We start from the raw sequence: 21,700 nt of genomic DNA, 5'->3' as shown, positions 1-21,700 counted from the left end.
AACTGAATCACTGTGCTGTATACCTGAAACTAATGCAATATTGTAAATCATCTATATTAAAAAAACAAAAGAAGAAATGGAGAGACATAAATAGCCAAAATTCAGTTCAAGTACTCAAACCATCAAAAACCAGAAGACAGATCATAACAATGTCCTATTTTGTGTGGTAAGGGCCAGGAGCCTGGGCAAGGAACAGTACACTGGAGGTGGGGACAGAGAAACTGCATTTCTTCCTTGGAAATGAAAATGTCCAGGAACATTTTTAAACACCCAACTTTTTAAATGACACCTGATATACATATAGAAGTATGTATATATCCTAAGTGTAGAGTTTCCTGGATCTCAAACTGAGCACATCCTTGTAACCAGCACCCAGATCAAGAAACAAAGGATTGCCGACAACCCCCATCGTGTCTCTTTCCAGTCATAAGGGTGACTACTTTCTAACTTTTGATAGCATATATGGTTGACCCTTGAACAACACAGGTTTGAACTGTGTGGGTCCACTTATTTTCAACAAATACTGCAGTACTTCATGATCTGAAGTTAGTTGAATATGTGAATGTGGAACCGCGCATACAGAGAGCCAACTTTGAAATTATGTTGGGATTTTCCACTGAAAATTGGCAACCCTGGGCTTCCTTGGTGGCGCAGTGGTTAAGAATCCGCCTGCCAATGCAGGGGACATGGGTTCGAGCCCTGGTCCGGGAAGATCCCACATGCCGCGGAGCAACTAAGCCCGTGCGCCACAACTACTGAGCCTGCGCTCTAGAGCCCGTGAGCCACAACTACTGAGCCTGTGCACCTAGAGCCCATGCTCCGCAACGAGAGAAGCCACCGCAATGAGAAGCCCGCGCACCACAATGAAGAGTAGCCCCCGCTCGCTGCAACTAGAGAAAGCCTGCGCGCAGCAACGAAGACCCAGTGCAGCCAAAAATAAATAAATGAAAATTGGCAGCCTTAACCCCTGTGTTGTTCAAGGGTATTAGCAATGTGGAGTCACTGGTGCTATTGACAGGAATGTCAGTGTGAAGGTTACCATGAGGATTCAGTTCTCCTTCAAACTTACTGTCAGTGGTTCTGTAATGAGCAACCCTGCAAGGTGGCCCATGATCCACCCAACTCCCTACATCTGATACTTTGAAAGCACAACCTTCTCTCCACCTTGATCTCGGATGACAGCCTCGCGAAATCCGGAAGGTGCTTGAAGCCACCAGCCTGCAAGGTCCTCAGAGCTTCGTTGAATAACGTCAGGCAGCTTCAACTTTGCCCCATGGCCCTGGTAATGAGGAAGAGGCAGGACAGGGCGTGGGTTCTCTGGAGCAGAATTAAGTTTGGACTCAAAGTTCTCACGGGAGCTTCAGCTGTACCTGCAAAAACTCATATCCACTAAGGGTGGTCGGAGTTTCCTTTTCTTTCAACTTAATTGCCACAGACAAGGAATATTCCAGCCCAAACACAATCTTTAGTCTACAAAGAGATTCTTGCTCCAAATCCCTGTCTACTTTACTGCCCCACTTAAGAAAGATGCCTGAAGCTTCACCTAACCCTGAAATAATGGTATTTTCTAGTCCAAGAATTGAGAACTAAGACCAGTATGAATGCATTTACGGGGTCAGGGACCATTCTGGGAAACCTGGGATGTGAAGGTCACAGTCTAGATCAGAGCTAGTCCCAGCCTGCCTTCACCTCTGGGGCCTCTTCAGTCTCCTCGGTTCCAAGTAGAAGCCACACTTGGAACAACATCTAGTTTCAAGCCGAGTGTAGCTTGCACTCGCCCTAATCCATCTGTGAATCAGAGAAGAGGGCTCCCTCCATGGCTTCGTCCCAGCGTTTACTACCCCTTTGCTCCCCCATAAACTGCCCCAGCGCCCTGCCCTCTGACAGCCTCGCTTAGGGAGGGAGAAGGGGAGCAAAGAATTTGGCTCCCACTATGCCTCCAGAAAGGCAGCATGATGGGTTTGAAGTGGGACAGCCCTGAGTCTGAACCTCAGTTCGGCTTCTGACTTGTGTGCAGCCTCAGGCACACACATAAACCTTCTGAATGTCATGGCCGTCATCTGGAAATGAGGATACTAATGCTGTTCTCTTCCTCGCTGCACCGCTGTGGAGAGTTAGAATATAAGAGGTGACATGTGGACAGCACCCAGAATGGGTCTGTTCCATTGCTACGCCTGATGGTTTTGGTTTCTCTCTTCTTTCTGACAATTCTTTCCTAGTCTGTGTTGGTTTTCCTTGTTGCCTTTCCTTAATGCATATCGAGACCCATTCCTGAGGACTCTGGACAGGATTCAGAGGTGAAGGATGCCAGGGCTAAGTCAGGTAATGTGTGTGCACATACTTGTATAAACATACGTGTATATGTATACACATACATATACACATATGTGTGTTGGGGGTTCCATCTGCCAACGATTGTTTTAGATGCTGGAATGTACAGAGGACAGTTCATGTTGCAAAGAAATAATTTATAATTCATAAGAGGGGAACAGACGTGTAAACAGATTATTTCAATATACGGAGGAATTAAAATCCACCCGAATTTGTTTTATAATAGCAAAGATAGATGGAAGTGAGACGCCTTGAACTGAGGGGTGGTTACACAGGTGTGTTCATTATCTAAAAGTTCCTTAAGCTGGACACTTAGGGTTTGGGTACTTTTCTGTATATATGTTGTACTTGAATAAAATCAACACAAAAAATATAAAAGGAGATAGGGGGATATATGTATATGTATAGCTGATTCACTTTGTTATAAAGCAGAAACTAACACACCATTGTAAAGCAATTATACTCCAATAAAGATGTTAAAAAAATATATCTATAAAAGGAAGCAGAGGGCCTTGGAAACTCAGAGAATGTAGCAAAGAATCGGTTTTGACCTGAGCTTCGGGAACCAAGCGCCTCCTGCCCTGCCCGGGGTCTAGTTGATCACTGACTCCCCCCGCCCCAGACATCAGCGACACAGGATTTACCTCCATAGACACCCAGGGGTGACAAATCATAGAACATGTACACTGTGGAGGGCAGGGGTCATTGGGTACAAACCCTTCTGCTCCAGAGGGTCTCAGCACGGCTTCTCTGCATTGGGCTCATTCCAGTAAAAATCCATTTAATATCACTTCAGATATGCGTGATTCAACAAAACAAAATTCCATGGGACCATCATTCATTAGGCAGGTACTCAACTGGAGCCCCAAACATGAAGAAGTTAGTTGAACTGTCCCTTATTCTATGACAATATAAATGTTACAGTTCAGCATAAGCAGATTGAGTGATTTTATTTGAAACATTCAGGGTTTTTTTTTCAGAAATGATATATTCACTAAACATAAATACATTTTTGAGAAATGAGTCTAAGCTAGGATGCATTTAGGGTTGTTAGAATATGACAGTCCTTTTTTTTTCAACAACCCAAATTATGTGTCTAACAACCTGTGGCCTCAATAACCTGTTAGTTTAAAATACAAGATAAATTTATATAAAATTGTAACTGACCAAGTTAGGAAACATGCAGCACACCACTGTTTCACACAAGACTTGCATGTTTCGCAATGTTTATTTTTAGAAGCAGAAGTGCCTGGCAATTTAATTTAAGCACACCAATTCAAACATTTGTTCCACTTAACTGTGACAAGATGTCATTCCATTCAACCATTCTCATTTTGTTTTATCATTTGATTATCCTTCCAAACTGATTTTCCTGTAGGTGGAAATTAAAAAGTTTAGAAGAAAATATGTTTTAAAAATCACACAAAACTAATTTTTAAATTCATTTCTTCTGGATTAAAACAAAAAAAGAAATATGGGATAGTCACACATACTATCAATTTGTGTGTGTCAGTTAAGGAAAAAACTTTCTGGACTCTTCTATCAACAAAACTGTGTGGGCAACAAATTTACATCCTTTGTAGTCAAAGCCTGTTTTCCCTTTTCTTCAGCTTCTCTTACTCTTAGCACCCACATGCTCCCTCTTTTTTTTTTGTCACCCTTATTAGACTGTCAGGAAAGCATGAGATGCTCATTTATACTAGAGTGTCAATGGTTGATATAGTCTATAAATATTATCTCACTTAAAGATACCGACATTTTAACAGGAATCAGAAACTGAAGCCAGAGGTGTTTAGTGAAGGGTAAGATGGCAGGTGGAAGGTTTACTTGGACCACAGCTTTGTGATGCCCACTCCAAAGATGTTCATTGTGGACATAAGTGCCTGGCTTGTCTGCCTGTGCAGATCTGGCAGCCATGAACCCTGGCTAGCACATGGACACCTTGCCTTCGGCATCTGATGGCAGGTGCTCAGATATATTGACGAGGGCACACCCAGCAGGGCTGGGAGCAGCTTCTGTTTCCCAAACACCTTCTGAAGACTTGGGTTCCTGGAAGTTGTGTTGAGAGAGCTGACTGCCCTTCCGTACGCTTTTCTGCTCTGCCAATTCCAGGCGGGCTGCCGTGTATCTGCTCGTGGCCGTGACTGATGCAACCATGCACAGGGCAAAAGAACCCCACGCGAGGCTGTCAACAAAAGGCACAGTTAGGAAAGGGTGTAGGGCTCTGATTCCAGGGCTTGCTGCTGGGGTGGAACATTAGCTGTTGGTTCTACCCAATTTGGACCTGGGTTTTGCAGCACAGATCTCAGAGAGCAGCCAATGTGTTGTTGTAGGCAACAGATTCTGGAGTCATTGTGCTGAGTTTGCACTGTGGGTTTGTACCCATCTCTTATTAACTGTGTGACCTTGAAGTGGCGACTTCATCTTTCTGGATCAGTTTCCTCATCTGCAAAACTGGAATGGTAGCAATGCAGCATACCAGATGGTCGTGAGGAATTCACGTGGGCACGGGAAGTACCCAGCATAGTATCCGCGAACATATGTATTACTTTTTGTTGTTGTCTCTAACCCAGGACACTGGCACTGGGCATGGTTATTTTTATATCCCTATCCTCTGGAAGCCTATTGCATTCTGAGTTGATAGTCTACACTTTTCATCTTTCACAGAACCCAGAAGAGTGGCTGCTGAGAAAGAACCTCTACAAACTGACATGTGTGTATGTTTTCATGGGGTGGAATTCCCAGGTAAAATAAATGGCTCCGTATTCAATCAGCTACAAAAACCCTACCAGTTATTAAGTTCCAACCCCACTCCAGGGTTTCCAATCATCCTTAAATATGACTTGACAATCAAGGATACCAAGATCTAGGAGAAAGGCCCAACAACAAACAGAAAAGAAAGGAATCTGGGGACTTGCCTTGTGGTCCAGATGTTAAAACTCCGTGCTTCCAATGCAGGGGGCACGGGGTTCGATCCCTGGCTAGGGAACTAAGATCCCACATGCCATGGGGCACGGCCAAAAAAACCCACAAATTCCCCCCCCCATAAAAGAAAGAAAGGAATCTGAAGGAAAAAGATAACACAAGGAACAGAAGAAAACAGCAACAAAAAGAAAACTCTTTGATTAATATCCTCAGAGAAATATGAGAAGATATTGCATCAATAAAGCGATATCAGGGTATATGAAAAAGGAACAACTGGAAAACAAGGAAGATCTTGGAAAGTCAAATAAGATTCAAAATAAGAATTCAATAGAAAAGTTGGAGACAAATAGAAAGAAAACTTTCAGAAATACCAAAAGGAGAAAGAGATAGAAAATATAAGGGGTGCAACAACATCTAGATAATTAATCCAATAGACCCGATATCTAACTTGTAGAAATTCTCTGAAAAGAGAGCAGAAGACTGAGGAATGGAAAAATCAAAGACATAATACAAGAAAAATTCTCAGAATTCTAGGACGTGAATATTCAAATTTAAGGGCTCACCAAGCACATGAAAGAAGAATGAATGTGAAGGAAAGAATATCCCCTTCAAGGTACATTATCATGACATTTCAGAACTCCAGAAATAAAGAGTAGAAAACAACAGATTACCTATAATAGAACATGAATCAGAATGGTGTTGGACTCTTGATGGAAACAATACATTCTAGAAGCAAACAGAGACATCTTCAAAATTCTAAGGGAGAATGACTTTCAACAAAGATTTTACATGCCACCAAACTATCAAGATGGAGCATTGAAAAAATACATTTCCAAACATGCAAGGAATAAAATAATTTATCTCTCATTGAACCCTTTCTTCAAAAGCTACTGGAGGATGTGCTCCCACAAAAAGTGGATGTAAACTAACTAGGATAATGATACAGGACCTAGGACACAAGGAAACAAGGGACTAGCAAAGGGAAATCTCCACTCGACAGCTCCATTCCAGAGCAGAGCAGGAAGACAGAGGGTTTTGGTGGGTTGGAAGAGTAGAGCAGGGAGAGATGGGACTGAGAGATTGTTATGTTTAGTACCATTTGGTTTTTAAAAACTAGTATGTATTTCTTTTATTGAAAATTAAGAAATTGAAAGCAATAGGAAACAAAATGATATTGGAAACAAACAGACCATTTTTCAAACTCCTATGATGTTTGGGATTTGCTTACATCCACAGCAGTAGGACCTCAATATAAATTGGCCACAGATCCTGACCCACCTGACATCCCTCTCAGCTCTAGAGCAGCTGTACTCCTGACTGTGTGCAGTGCTGGTGAGGTCACCTCAGGACCAATGGCACCTGCTCAGAGGGAGACAATTAAAGTGACAAACAAGTGGAGGAAATGGTGTAAAGGGAAACATTTGTAAAAATTAACTTCTTCAGATTTCGAAGATGAAGAAGAGTTCAAAATCTAATAAATCATGAAATTGATGGATAGTCATAACATAGACGTATTTGCCAAACCCTGGTATAGTAGGATGAGGGAGTGAGCCCTGAACATGCCACTTGTTTTACAAAGAGAAAGTAACACAAGAGGTTGTTATAGAGGAGGAAAATGTAAGTATATGTATATATATATTTTAAGATGCAGCCAGGATTCGGAGGTCCACATCAAAGAGAACCCCTGTGGTCTTGTGTGACATGGTCGAGTCTTTCTAGTAGAGCTAGAACTTCTGTGTCATGGCCTGTCTTTCCATTAGAATCAGGGGCTGGGTCTCTCCTCACTGAAGTATTTATTAGGAATTATAGCAGGACTTTTCCCCTTAAGCTGTGTTTAAGAAAGTAACAGCACTGTCTCTATTTCTTGAGCACTTTACTCTGTGCCAAGAATTTTATAAACATAACCTCTTTATATTCCCATAAACACAACTGAGACAGGTATCATCATTTTACAGATGAGGAAGTTGGGCTACAGAAAGATTACGAAACTAATCCAAGAGTAGCAGGTGGCAGAACCATGACCAAGGTCAGTGGTCCTACAAAACCTGTGTGCCTCCCTGCTGGTCCTTCAGGGCTTGAGCACCATGGCCAGCAACTCACCAGAATGACCAGCCATAGTCCCACGTCTGAGGCTTCCAATCTTCTGGTCCAATGTTCACGGTGATTTGAAAAACGGTTGTGTACATCATGTGGGCCACCATGGCTAGGAGCCCTGCACAAGGAAAGCTTGTGAGCCACAGTGAAGAATGTCGTTTCTCTGCAGTACATGAGTTGGATGTCCAGAGCCCACTAGCATCCTCCTCGAGCCCTTCCAAGCAGCCTTCATGTTTTACATGTACACTAATTTCTTAGAGTCACTGATGTACGCAGTGGTATAGGTTCCTTTGCCATGTCATCCCTCCCAAGATCACATCTTTCTATTTTTTTTAAAATTTTATTTATTTATTTATTTATTTATTTTTGGCTGTGTTGGGTCATCGTCTCTGTGCAAGGGCTTTCTCTAGTTGCGGCAAGCGGGGGCCACTCTTCATCGCGGTGCGCGGGCCTCTCACTGTCGCGGCCTCTCTTGTTGCGGAGCACAGGCTCCAGACACGCAGGCTCAGTAGTTGTGGCTCACGGGCCTAGTTGCTCCGCGGAATGCGGGATCTTCCCAGACCAGGGCTCGAACCTGCGTCCCCTGCATTGGCAGGCAGATTCTCAACCACTGCGCCACCAGGAAAGCCCACATCTTTCTATTTTATCATGTCCCTGGTCACTATGCTCAGAGGCATCAATTGTCTATCCTCTCTTTCCCAGCACATAGGGGAGGTCCTTGAGCTGCATTTGGCCTTAAGCCATACTTTACTAAGTTCTGTCACGTTATTCTTTAGAATGTGGATTGTTTGCTAACACATAAAAACTTTGCATAAAAATCTGAATATATTCTGGCCCTAGTAGACTTACATGGCAAATAATTAATGGGAACCGAAGTCAGTTGCCAATGTGGTTTTCTGTCCTTTGTAGGAGAATTGGTCTTTTTGCCTGGAGATCCAGAGGATTTTTTTTCCCTTTAACAGTTTTAGTGGGATATGTCTAGGACTTGAATGTACTGTGTAATTTTTTCAGGTATTTGGAGGGAGTTTTCTATATACAGATGTTGGTCTTTGGTTCAGAAAATGTCCTTGAATTTTGCTTTTAAATATTAGTTGTCTTATTGTTTTGTCTTTCTTTTTCAGGGACTCCCATTACATCTATGTTTTTATTTAATAAATGTATGGCAGGCAGTGACCAACTGGGGATCATCTTCAGTGGTCCAAATAGAAACTAGTTTTAACTGGTGGGGCCAGATATTTATAAGTCCTTATGATGTATCTGCACTTATAAATCCTTAAACATTCCACCTGAGGTCACATGCACACAGATGAAACTAAAGAGATATCCAGAAAGAGGCGTACTCATGATTGGGTGATTTGGAGGATGCTAGGACCTGGGGAGAAATCTCCAAGACTCTTTGCTATGAAGATCCAGAAACTGGATTCTATCATCTTATTCACTAATAATGATAAGAGTTGGGAAAGATGCATTATACAAACACAGAAGTGATCTACAAACTGGGCTGATACACTATGAACTTAACAGTGTTTTATGTATCCAGCCAGAGAAATGAAGGAAGTTATTTGTTCAGGGTTCTTTCCTTGGTGGAACGGCCCACTTAGGGGACCAAATTAAGTTGCTCTAAAAGTTGCTTGGAGAACACAGAAGTAAGACCAAAAAGAGGAGTTCTTTATTCCTATGGGATATTGACCCCAAACTTGGATAATAATTTTTAACAAGCTACCATTTTTTTGAGTACTTACTATATACTATGTGCCTTCTTATTTAGTCATCACCATAGCCTTCTGAGGTAGCTAGCTTGGAGAAGTTAAGCCACTTGCCCAGGGTCACACAGCCATTAAGTAGGAGAGATCTGAACGCAGGGAGGATTTCTCCACAGACTCATGCTTAACCACTGTACTAAACAAAGCAATCTCTGTTCTCAGAGCCAGTGGACCCCCTTCCCAGGGTTGTGACAAGGACATACTGATCAATTTTATTCTCCATTTGTGCCTATCCCCCTTTTTTTTCATCAGTCACCCATTGCTTCCACCAGTGGGATTAATTCAGTAGCTTCTCCCGTGGACCAGATGTCCTGCTGAATGGGCTAGCGACAGGAAGAGCCAGGCTGGAGCTTTGCCTGTTCCCTCTGGGGCAGGCTGTGGGGAATTTGCCTGTTCTGATGATGCCCCTGGGGAAAGTACCTGCAAGCACCATGAGGATGGCTACAGAGGCGTCCACCTTGAGCCAGTGGAATCCAGAGCTGTGATAACTCACTCTGGAGCCCAGGAGGACGGCACTGGTCAATGTCAGAAGGATATTCAGGACCTCAGCCCCAATGCACAGCCACAAAACACCTGCAAAATATAAGGATGACAGAGATGCTGGGAACTTAGAAGTACTAGGATATTTAATCCTTTGATTTAGTTCACTTCTAAAACAAAAAATAAAAAACCAGCACCGCGGGGTGAAAAACCACAGATACCTCTGCAGAGTCTTGGAAAGCTGACAATGAAAGGGGGGTCCTGGGGCTTGAAAGAGAAGTTTGTAAAGAGTGTCGTTAGCTGGAAGGGAAAATGCACTAAGCAAAGTTCTGATGTGGGGACCTGAGGGATACTGGAGGTCCCATGGCCTAGTTCAAAAGTTAAAGTGTTATTTTGATTCCACCAGAAGACATTGTCTTTTAAAGGAGAGGATCAACTTAACCAGGGTGGGCAAAGGAATCTTAGCATTGAAGAGCCCTGATTTGAGATACCAAAATCTCATATGTTTCTGTGTGAGCCTATGATTTACCCTTTGGGTGGGACCTCATCTGCAGCTTCAAGAAACTGGGTTGGATGTGGAAGGGAGTGAATAAAGGGGGCAGGGAGAGAAACTATTATTTGCAAAAGGCCTCCTATAAGGTAGTTAGGTACTGTGTAGACACAGCAATGAATGAAACAGATGTGGTCCATGCCATCACAAAAGCTATATTCCAGCTGGGAAAACAGATACTAAGAAAGTAAGTACAAATTTGATGAGTGTTAGAGAGAAGAAAAAACGCTATAGGAAGTGACAAGCTAGACTCATCTTTTCCCTGTTCTGTGGTCACCTCACCTCAATAGCTTGAAATCGGCCATGGTGGGAGCATTTACACCCTGGAAAGTTGCAAACACTACTAATCAGGGCTTCCCCTCTCCTCCGCAAAGTTGGTGGTTTAACATTTTCTAGCATTACTGACTACAGGGCACATGAAGAGAGCCAGGGGTTCTGGCTTTTGGACTCGACTTCATAGAAAAACCATAAATAACTCTTTCCTTTTTACCCCCAACCCAGCCAAAACCATAGAAATTGTCCAAAGTGCGAGGAGGGCTGGTGGACAGAACATGAGGAAGGTATTTACCTTGTTCTTCAACTGGTATTATACTCTGGAAACTCCTACACTTTTCACCTAGAAGAAAAAGAGGACAGAAGCCCAAGTAGGGTGAACCTTGACTATTAGGGGCAAACTGTGTTTCTAGATCCCTTGAGTGTATCCAGGTCATTTTGAACAAGGATTGGGGAGTGTGGCTTTATTGCTCCCCAACAGGTGGTGCCCCTCCCTGGGGGATCGTGATACAGTCCCTGCCCCAGTGAATCCAGGCTAGACCATGCGCCTTTCTTTGGCCAAGAACTGGGAGTGGAAATGGAGGGAGGAGGTCACTTCTGGTCAGAAACTTTTAAGAGCCAGCGTTTTGTCTAAAGGTTCTCATCTTCTTGCTTCCGTGATCACAGAAGCACACGTCCAGATGGAGTCTGTGTCTGCCGAGATCCCTGAGTGGCTCCAGTGAGGAGACACTGCTTGCCGACCTGAAAGTACAAATAGCAAGAGCTAGAAATGAATTTGCTGGCTTGAACTGCTGGGACTTGGGGGTTGTCTGTTATTATAGCCTAACTTAGCCCATCTGGACTGATGCTGCAAGCCTTAGACCAGGGGTGCTTGACTTCCCAAACAGCATCCATGATGATGTGAGTCTCAAATAATTTCTTTCTGGGTAGAGGGAAAGTGACAATGTTTGTAATCATTAAAAAAGATGAATTAGAGCAGATATCAGAACTATCTCTGCTACCGAGTGAGCCAATCACTCGTACTCCATTTTGCTTTCTGGAAGGGAAAGGAAAGGAAGGAGTTATTATGTGTGTACCAGGTATGGGGCAGAACCCATCACCAGACTTATTCTGTGCCCTGGGAGGTGTGCTTTGCCTGTATTAGCTGTCACGTTGCACATATTGGCTAGAAAACCTTGCGTTGCTCCTTTTGATGTGTAGTCCCTTTGAAGGAGCTAAGTCCTTAAATACCTACTGAGTGGACGGATGTCACCAAATTCTGGGTTGGGGGTGAGTGACAGATGGATGATTGAGACCACAGCAAATCACCTTCTGGGATCCTGTCCCAGGTGGGTGCCCCAATTTCTCCATACTTCAGCCCCGAAATGAATCATGGGTGGCGGAGTGGGAGGAGCCTGGGAAATTGCCTGATTCTTCTCTGCACAGTTAGGAAGAGTGGGTCCAAGGACATCTGAGAGGAAAGAATGGTAAAGAAGACCCAGGTAGAGGCATTTTCAGCATTAGAACTGGGCTTGCAGGGGCCCCGCCTATGCGGTCCAGACATATCACCGATTTAATGCAACGCGGCCGGCTGTAGCGGAGATGCATCCTCTGCTCCCAGTCTGGGCTGGTCGGAGCTAAAAGAGGCGAAGTTAGGGGCCTAGATCATTAACTCTTCAAAGGAATGGCTTTCCTATTTCTAAAATCTGTTCAACAGTCCTCACACTAGCCTTGCTTTGAAGATTAAATGAGAGACTAGGTGGGAAGGCTGCTCTCCTGGTTACCGTGCACTTAAACCTGAATGGAATGAAATGAGTTCTGGGACTTCCCTAGTGGCGCAGTGGTTAAGAATCCGCCTGCCAATGCAGGGGACGCAGGTTCGAGCCCTGGTCTGGGAAGATCTCACAAGCCGGGGAGCAACTAAGCCCGTGTGCCACAACTACTGACCCTGCTCTCTAGAGCCTGCGAGCCACAGCTACTGAGCCCGCGTGCCACAACTACTGAAGCCCATGTGCCTAGAGCCCCTGATCCGCAACAAGAGAAGCCACCGCCATGAGAAGCCCTCGCACCGCATTGGGAAGAGTAGCCCCTGCTCGCCGCAACTAGAGAAAGCCTGCGCACTGCAATGAAGACCCAGTGCAGCCAAAAATAAATAAATTAATTAATTAATTTAAAAAATGAGCTCTAATGGGGCCTTTTTGCATATGGTTAGCATAAATCATTATTTATTACTAGACTGTAAGCACCTTGAGGGCAAAGATCACGTCAACTACATTTTCTGGAAGTTTTCAGGGAGAGAAGTAACTTTGAGGAGCATCTTTAGACTTTAGAAAATATATTTTCTCTTATAGAAGAGAAAATTCCAGATCACTTTCCTATTCAAGAACTCATACAGCCTCCCCCCATTCCTCCAGCCTCATGTCTAAATCTCTCTTCTTCTTTCATGTCCTCTCTCCAGCAAGCTGACTTCCCAATGCAGAACCCATCTTTTTGCTTCCTTAGCACAAGCCAGCATTCACCTTCTACTTCATCAAGGATGCTATGTATGGCCAGGTGCATGCTTTTGAAGGTACAGATGCCCAAAGGCCATAAACCTTGAGATTTGCCATGCTCGACCTGCAAGTCCCCTGGGGCCTCATTCCTTCATGCTTCTGCGTTGCCCCTCTGCTGGGCTATAGGAAGAAGAGAAATAAAGTTTGCGTTTATGATACCGCCATTTGGCTGAGCTGCCCTGCTGGGATACTCTCTGGCTTGATTCGGAAGCAGGGATTCATCTGTCACCTAACTGTCCACAACAAGTGGCCCGAAGGAGCATATTTACACAGCCTGGGACCAAGAGCCACAGGATCAGGGAGCTATCTGCTAATCTACAGCCACAGTGGCCTCTGCAGCCTTCTAATTAAGTCCATTTTGGATTGTGCAGTGGGACATTTTTCCTGGCTGATTCTCTGCTTTTGGCGGCAGCACTGGTGTGGACAAAGAATGTCACTTGCCATATCAGTTAACAAAGGATGTTGCGGAAAACCGGGATACTGGCCCTAGATAGTGAAGATGCATATCAAAGGAAGAATTTCATTAAGCCCAGACTCTTGCATCTTCCTATACATAGAAAAGTGCTGCACTCATTTTCTTGAGAAGCCTGGTTTTTCTTTAATTAGCAGTAATCTTTTGATGTTTGATTACCTGGTTTTTTGCAAAAACTCCTATATATCCTGGCTCCCCCCTTACCTCCTTGGAATGGTCCCTCGGAGCTATCTGAGAGGCTGTCTCCCAGGCTTAAGTCCTCAGTAATGCCCCAGATAAAACATAATTCTCAGCTTTTAGGTTGTGCTTTTTTTTTTTTTCAGTTGACAGCAGTTTTATGGCCATGGTAGCTCAACATTCGTCCTGGTCACCCCAGTTCTACTAGGGAGGTCCACAGCCTTGGGGAAATCTCAACACTCGCACCTGCTCTCTTGCAAGGCACTTTGGGGCTGATGGGGGTCCTTTTTTCACATCATCTCATCAGCTCCTAACTAGAACCCTGTGAGCCAGGCTGGGAGTGAGAGTAGCAGATGGACATCATGGACAGAATGCGGCCTTTAAATCCAACAGGACTGGCTTCTATGCCAGTTCTGCCCCAGTCGGGAATCATAGGAAGTTCCTTGACTTCTCTGTGCCTCGCTTTCTTCATCTGCAAAATGGGTATTATCAAAGTCCTCCAATGAGAAAGTTATGAAAGTATTTTGAGAACAGCCTTCCACTTTCTGGTGTGTTTAATTATTGATAAAGGCAAGTACAGATATCCATAGTTTACAGATTTGGAGGCCAGGCTCAAACAGGTTGGTAGAATCAGGAGTTGAAACTGGATTTTCTCACCCGGGACCCAGTGCCTTTTTCAACATCACCACCTGTTGTCTTTATACTTAATGCACGGAGGCCTAAGGGTCTATCTTGTCTTCTGAAGAGGGCTGCCTTATCTCAACAGGAGTAAAGAGGAGGCCAGGTACAGAGCCAGGCGCAAGACAAAGTGAAAACAGAGGCCGGCCAAGGAGATTAAGAGAATTCCCAATAGCTTAGGAGGGTGAGTTTAGCCTGGGCGAAGGGTCAGACCACAGTGACCCCTTGATTAATATGAATCCTCAGAAATGATGTTCCTTTTGAATAAGCCCAGCAGGATTAAAAGGAAAAATCTTTATAAATCCCACAAAGCCAGACAGGCAGGTGTTACATAGCTGGACAGAAGTTTACCAGCCAAGCCGTACGGCCAGCCAGCCTAGGAAACGGTGTCGTAGTCCTGGGGACAGACTCTGGAAACCTGTCTGCTGTTCTCCCCAAGCGCCCACCCACTATGGGGTGCCCAGGTCCCTCTGTCCTTGAACTTTCTGAGTTAAGCAGAACAGCATAGTATTGGAAATCAACACATTTTGTTGACTAATTCATTCGTCCAAGAAAAAGAACATTTAATCGAAGCGCTGCCCCAACCAGGAGTTTTTGTTTTAAATCTTCATCTCGGAGGGTGCTGTCTCTGTTTAAAGGCATTAGGAAGAAGATGCAGAGCTATTCGGTGTGACTTAACAGAGGATGACCTGAAATAGCACTCCAGGTAGGGGATTCCCCTGGAGGGTCCAACTTTTAGGGGGAGGGAGATGGAGCTGATTCAGAAGGAAGATATCCAGGAAGCCCCAGGGGGCAGCAGAGCTGGGGGTGGCCGGACAGCCCGAGGCTCCTCTCCTGCGCTTGTTCAGGGCCAAGGAGCAACCTCCCCAGGCTGGAGTCCTTACGGCCAGGTCTACTCAGCCCCCCTCGCCTCTCCTGACCCTCTCTCTAAAGCCCCGGGTGGGTGCCTTCCATCCACCTCCAGTTGCAGTCTTTTCCTTTGTTATGCCCCCAACGCTCCCAGGCACTTGTGCTAAATTAGACTAAATAGCAGATGTTTGTACGGAGTCATCTCCCCGAGGCGGCCCCAGGCTGCGGTCTGCTGCAGGCTTGCTTTCTTGGGCCTGGGCACTGTTTTCACATGGAAAGCCAGGTATCTTGCTTCCCTTGAACAACCAGAGGAACTGATGACACTGAGCTCATGCGCCCACAAGCCCGTAAGGCTGAGCTGAGCAAGACGTGCCCCCTTCAGCTAAGGCTGAGGCTTCAAGGTCACTGGCATTCCCCGCTCGCCCTTACCACCTTCTGTAGGCGTTTGTTTGCAACCTAATGTAGGCCTTTTGCTTTATTTCCTGATACGTTTGCTACTATTTTAGTTATTATCTAGTAAAAATTTAATTCTAACCTTTTTTGATTTAGGGGCATCTTGTAGCACGGTGATCACGTTTCTGGGGGGGGGGGGGAAGGCGTTCTGAGGACAACGTCCTCCTTTCTTCCTTCTTAATAAAGTGATGAGAATATTTAAAGACCTCGGTTTACCTGGATGACCTTATTATATTAAGAAATATATAGGATGTGAGGGCGATCTGGCTGCGACATCTGTCACCCCATTGATCGCCAGGGTTGATTCGGCTGATCTGGCTGGCTAGGCGGGTGTCCCCTTCCTCCCTCACCGCTCCGTGTGTGTCCCTCCCGAAGCTGCGGGCTCTGTCGAAGAGGACGACCTTCCCCGATAGAGGAGGACCGTTCTTCGGTCAAGGTATACGAGTAGCTGTGCTCCCCTGCTAGAACCTCCAAACAAGCAAAGACCATTGAGGAGAATAAAAAAACAAATGTTATGAGGATGGGGAAATAAAAGGCACTTAGAAACTACAGGAAAAGCAAAAAGCTGTATAAGAAGTTTAAGGTAATGATAGCACCCTTCTTGATTCTGTGATGAACAATATGTATATAGTGTAAATAAATTATTGGTTTATTGATTTAAATAAAACAGCAATATAACTGTATTAGAAGGATGGTAGATATGGGATGTGGTGGTGAGAGAAATTTATCCTTGTCTATGATGACAGGAAGTCAATAGATACTATCTAACATGAAGATAGCAATATCAGCATATTTTTTAGAAATGCAGAGGCAAATACCAGAAGAAACAACTAAGCTAAAAGTGGCTTCCCCTGGATGTAGGACTAGGTTATGGAGTAGGAAGAGGCAGGAGACTGTTAGTTTTTCTTATAAGCCTTTCAAAATGATTTGATCTCTCATCTATGTGTAAATATTACCTTGGTTAAATATTTTTTTAAAAGGAATGCAGGTTTATAGACCCCATCCCAGATCTGCTGAATCAGAAACTCCAGGCCTGGGTATCTGGATTTTTACAAACTCCCTGGGTGATTGTGATGTGCACCATTTGATAGCTGGTGTGATGCTTTATACGCAGCTGTGGAAATAGAAATAGGCGACCCTCAGATGGGGACTTGGAAAGGGAATGGTAATTCTCAAGCAGTTTGCCTATGGGTATGATGATTGTTTTTCCAAACCACAAACCTGAGACTATCTTGAGGACCCTTCGGGATACAGGGTCATGAGCCTCCTGTGTCTGTCCGTGAGGGTAGAGAGAGTGGACTGATAGGAAGATAGTGTACTTCCCAGAGGAGAGGGGTGGGGAAAGCCCCTCCAGTAGCCTTAGCTCCTTGTACTGCTGCAGTGTCCTCACCGCACTTAGAGCAAAGACCACAGGCACTGGCCTGTATACATGGGAGGGCAAGGCTTGGCACTGCCCCTCTGCAGTGACCACTGGGGCAGGGATGGGGAGGGGCACACAGCATCTTAGAGGGTTCCTTCTTGTTGCCTTTTACTTAGACCTCAGGAATAAACTACTAATGCTACGGGTATGGGAAAAGAAAAGGCAATTAGAAACTCCAGGAAAAGCAAAAAACTGTACAAGAATGTAATGTAATAAGCCTGAGGTCAGGATGGGCATGTTGGGGGGTGGGGGTCCTCTCCTTTCCACCTTGAGGGCTGTGTTCTCGCAGCAGGAAGGGAAGAGCATCCTGGCCCCGAGCTTGGGGTTGGGTTTGCAGCCAGCCTGCCGAATTCCTCCTTCCTTGGTTGCTCACGAGGTAAAAACACTGTTTTCTGAAATACGCCCTCCAAATTGTAACTTTCTCTTCCCTCTTCTCTGTCCTCTTCCTTCACCATTTCCCTCACCACCACCCTGTCAAGCCCGTTGAAGTTCAAAAGACATCAACGAATCAGGGTTGAGTAATGGTGGTGGTGGAGGGCTTGCTGCTATGTAGCTTGAAACTCAGTTTCCTCATTTGTGAGCTGAGAAAACAATATTTACTTTGCTGGGTTATTTCAAGGTTGCCTGAGATAAAGGTCTGACTTGTTTGTGGTTTTACTTCTGGTATGTGCTCCATAAAGGGGATTCCCTTCCCACCAATGATGATAAGAGTTTGTTTTCTAAGAGAACCTTCTGTTCCAAGACCCCTTAAACGTGCGGGGATGCAGTTTAGGGTTGGGTGGGGGGGCCACTTTAGATTCACCAGAGACTGAATGACACTAGGAAATGGTAAAAGCTAATGTGTAATAAACGCTTACCCTGTATCTGGTGCTGTGTTTTAGGGAATTCGGTCATTTCATCTTTATGGTAACTCTAGAGACGGGTACAGCTATTGTTCTTGTTTTGTAGATGAGAAAATTGAGGCTCAGAGAGGTGGAGAGCCTTGCTCGAGGACACACAGGTAGCCAGAGGCAGAGCTGGGGCTCAAACCCTAGTGGCCATCCCGCACCTGTCCCCCCAGGCCCCCCAGGCCGTGCTCACCTGCGCTGCCGAGGCTCTCCTCGCATGACTGCCAGAGCCCCAGGTGGAACCTGCGCCAGGTGAACTTGTCGTCTCCCATCTCCCAAATGTACTGGACGGCCTGGGTCCCGTTGTCCCTGCTGCCACTGCTGTAGTGGATGCAGTGCAGCACCCCCGGATGGTCCTGGCACAGCGGCTTTGCCACCCGCCGGGTCCCCTCACACCAGTAGCTGCTGCCCACGGCCGTGAGGGAGAAGGCGAGGGCCAGGCAGACGGGGAGGAGGGCCAGCACCCGCTGTCGCCTGGCCCGGTCCATGGCCGAATGCGGGGTGCAGAGGCAGGATGAGCAGTGGGGCGCCCCTCCCCTGCCTTGTCATGGTACCTGCCCCTCCTCAGCCCGCCATCTGGCATTCTTACATCTTCCCTCACATCCCCCTGGGAAAGCGGCGCTCTCCAGCGTGTAGCGTCCTCTGAGCAGAGCACCTGCCCTCTTCAGCAGTGTCAGCCCTTCTGTCCTCCCCACGATGGAGAGGTGCTGGGGGCGCCAGTTTTCTGTTTTTGTTCAACTGTGGTGAAATGCACATAACATAGAATTTACCATGTTAACCATTTTTAAGTGCACACTTAAGTACATTCGCGTTCGGCCACCAATCTCCAGAACTCTTTTCTTTTCTTTTTCTTTTTTTTTAATTTTTTTAATTTATTTTTATTTTTGGCTGTGTTGGGTCTTCGTTTCTGTGCGAGGGCTTTCTCTAGTTGCGGCAAGCGGGGGCCACTCTTCATCGCGGTGCGCGGGCCTCTCACTATCGCAGCCTCTCTTGTTGCGGAGCACAGGCTCCAGACGCGCAGGCTCAGTAGTTGTGGCTCACGGGCCTAGTTGCTCCGCGGCGTGTGGGATCTTCCCAGACCAGGGCTCGAACCCGTGTCCCCTGCCTTGGCAGGCAGATTCTCAACCACTGCGCCACCAGGGAAGCCCCAGAACTCTTTTCATCTCACAAAACTGAAATTCTGTCCCCATTAAATGCTAACTCCCCATTCCTCCACCCCCAGCCCCTGGCAACACCCATGATACTCTCTACGAATTTGGTCACTCTAGCTATATATGGAATTTGTCTTTTGTAACTGGCTTTTTTCATGTAGCATAACGTCCTCAAGGTTCGTCGTGTTGTAGCAGGTATCAGAATCTCCTTCCTTTTAAAGACTGAATAATGTCCCATTGTGTGGATACACCGCAGTTTGTTTATCCATTCATCCACTGATGGATAGATACTTGACTTGCTTCCACTTCGTGGCTGATATAAAGGACGTTGGGTTCTGACGGAAGTCCAGGGTGGTTTGGGTGGGTGTCTGGGTGACACTGCCCCACCCTTGCCTTTTGCTTTGGGCAGGGTCCTCAGGCTGAGGCCTGCCCAGCTCTACAGAGGAAGAGACTGCTGCTGAGGACAACTCCTGGCCCAGGGACTCTGAGAGGCTCAGGTCTAGGCGGCCTGCTTCAGGGCCTGAGTGCTACGCAGAGGGGAGGGGGCATGCACCCCACATGGGTGCATTCAGCACCGCCCTGGGGCCTCCAGAGCTGGCAGGCAGAGGCCCTGGCGTATTGTTGTAGGAGAAGGGTGGGGGCGGGGGGGCAGCGAGAGAATGGTCACATCCCAGGTCTCAGGGGAGTCCCTGGGATGGGCGGCCAAGTTAGGGTCCTTGGCTTCGCACAGGAAAGAATTCGAGAGCAAGACATAGTGAAATGAAAGCAGGTTTAGGTTTATTTAGAGGGATACACATACCACAGGCAGAAAGCGGACCTTCTCAGAACGTGAGAGGGCCTTGGGCTGTGGGGTGGTTAGTTTTTATGGGTTGGGTAATTTCTTATGCTAATGAGTGGGAGGAATATTCTAACTGTCTTGGAGAAGGGGTGGGGATTTCCCCCCCACCCCACCCCCGCATTGGGGCACCGCCCACTTTTTGGCTTCTTATGGTCTGCCTCGGAACTGTCATGGCGCCGGTGGGCGTGTCATTAACATGCTAATGTATTACAATAAGCGTATAATAAGGCTCAAAGTCTGCGGGAAGTAAAATCTTCCACCATCTTGGTCCTAACCAGTTTTTGTCGTATGCTCCACGGCTGTGTCATTCTTTTAACGGCTGTGCCCTGCCCCCTTCCCTCCTGTCTCATTATCGCTCATGCCCTTGCCCAGGGGGCACTGCAGGAGCGGTGATGCGGAGGAGACTTAAGCTGCTTCTTGGGCAGAGGACACTGATGGAACAGTGAGGGCCAGAGGAGGGAAGCAGAAGTTTCCACCTGGCATCTGGGGCACACAGGTTCTCCATCCCATGTTAGACACCTCCAAAGACCCCCGGATACAATGGAGACTATGCCAGCCTGGGCAGGTAGGAGAAAAAGGCCAGTGTCATTTGGGTCCATATTACTCTGTCTGGCCTTTCCTGCTGGCAAAGACCGAGGACTGTGGTCTGTGCTGTGGGTAGCCTGTGAGCTGTGTCTTGTTTGTCCTGGTTGCCAGCCAGTCTTGTGGGAAGAGGAGTTACCTCGTTTTATCACTAGATGGCATCCATCCAACAGGTTGGGAAGTCGTGTGCAGTCCCCCAACCCCTGTCCCTTCAGAAAAAGGATGTTTTTGAGAAGAAGTTCAAAGAGGTTAGACAGAATATTCTTATCAAAGAGGCACTGTCTTTGCCAGCAGGCAACTTGGAGGGTAGTCTGTAAAGTGCATTGTAGACTAGCTTTACAGCCCCACACAGGATCAGAGCTATCACGTGAGCAGTTTTCCTCCTCTCGGTCACTTCATCCCTCTCTCTGCTGTCCCAAAGAGATGAACACATGGACGCCAGAGGTCACATCATTATATGAGTCCATCTGGCGGGGGGTGGCGTCTATGTTCATTATGAGTGTTTTACTTCTGACATTTAGAGTCTTGCCACTTTATTTTACTTTTTTTTAAGATTTCCAAGGATTTCCATTAAGTGACGCTCACCTGTTTTTCTCCAACTGTTCAGAATTCACTCACTTGGGTAAGTTAACCAGGTTAAGCTCCTCTGGTTCAACTTATTGGGGGGGAAAAAAACCCTAAATGGAAACATGGTCTTCCTGTCTCTTGCTGAGCAGCGTTTCATCCAGTCAGGACATCTTCTGCTGGGACTCCAGTTCAGGAGGCTGGAAAGACTTGGAAGCGGCTGCCGGGAGCTAGACAGGGAGGGGAGGGTGAGAAGGGCCAAGCAGAGCCTCTCAGAGACACAGTGCTGAGCCTACTAGAGAAAAGGAGCTCACCTAGAGGGTTAGGGTCAGATATGGCACCTTGCCAAGTAGCTGTGGTCAGGTGACTGGTCAGAAGACCTGGGTATCCTGGCTCTGCCATTTACTTGCTGTGTGACCTTGGGCAAACCACCTAACCTCTCTGAAACTCCATGTTGCAGCTGTCAAGTGGAGAGATAATCATACCCTCACAGGGTTATCGTGAGGATGAATGAAATAGGATGCCAGGCGAAAAGATTTTATATATATGATGTGTGGTGAGAAAGTACACACACGTTAGTTGGCAGTAGTGGATCATGGGTTCTGACAAAGGATCTGCCAGGTGGACTGAGCAACCTTTGCTCGCAACAAGTAGGGGCAATCCAGAGGCGTGCACGTTTTTG

The 21,700-nt window shown here is 46.2% G+C and overlaps 1 protein-coding gene across 1 annotated transcript; it reads right to left on the bottom strand.

Moving 5' to 3' along the window:
• Nucleotides 1-4,257: 4,257 nt before the first annotated feature.
• GSG1L2 (GSG1 like 2) lies at nucleotides 4,258-18,371 on the bottom strand. The gene is made up of 5 exons (XM_028168437.1): nucleotides 18,077-18,371; nucleotides 10,712-10,759; nucleotides 9,534-9,686; nucleotides 7,357-7,468; nucleotides 4,258-4,516 (listed from the first exon to the last, which is right to left on the bottom strand). Exons 1-5 carry the CDS (start codon nucleotides 18,369-18,371, stop codon nucleotides 4,258-4,260), a joined length of 867 nt encoding a protein of 288 aa, XP_028024238.1.
• Nucleotides 18,372-21,700: the final 3,329 nt, after the last annotated feature.

Source organism: Balaenoptera acutorostrata, chromosome 20 (assembly GCF_949987535.1).
Source record: "Balaenoptera acutorostrata chromosome 20, mBalAcu1.1, whole genome shotgun sequence".
NCBI classification, from domain to species: Eukaryota; Metazoa; Chordata; class Mammalia; order Artiodactyla; family Balaenopteridae; genus Balaenoptera; species Balaenoptera acutorostrata.
The sequence above is the reverse complement of the archived record's forward strand: the minus strand, read 5'-3'. Positions and strand labels throughout refer to the sequence as shown.

Bases quoted from the DNA above. Each gene is read 5' to 3' on its own strand.
- GSG1L2 (XM_028168437.1), bottom strand. From the start codon at position 18,371: ATGGACCGGGCCAGGCGACAGCGGGTGCTGGCCCTCCTCCCCGTCTGC. The intron at 10,760-18,076 runs GTGAGCACGGCC...TTTTTCTTCTAG, and splicing joins GGAGAGCCTCGGCAGCGCAG to GTGAAAAGTGTAGGAGTTTC. The intron at 7,469-9,533 runs GTACTTTCCCCA...TTCCTTGTGCAG, and splicing joins CATCCTCATGGTGCTTGCAG to GGCTCCTAGCCATGGTGGCC.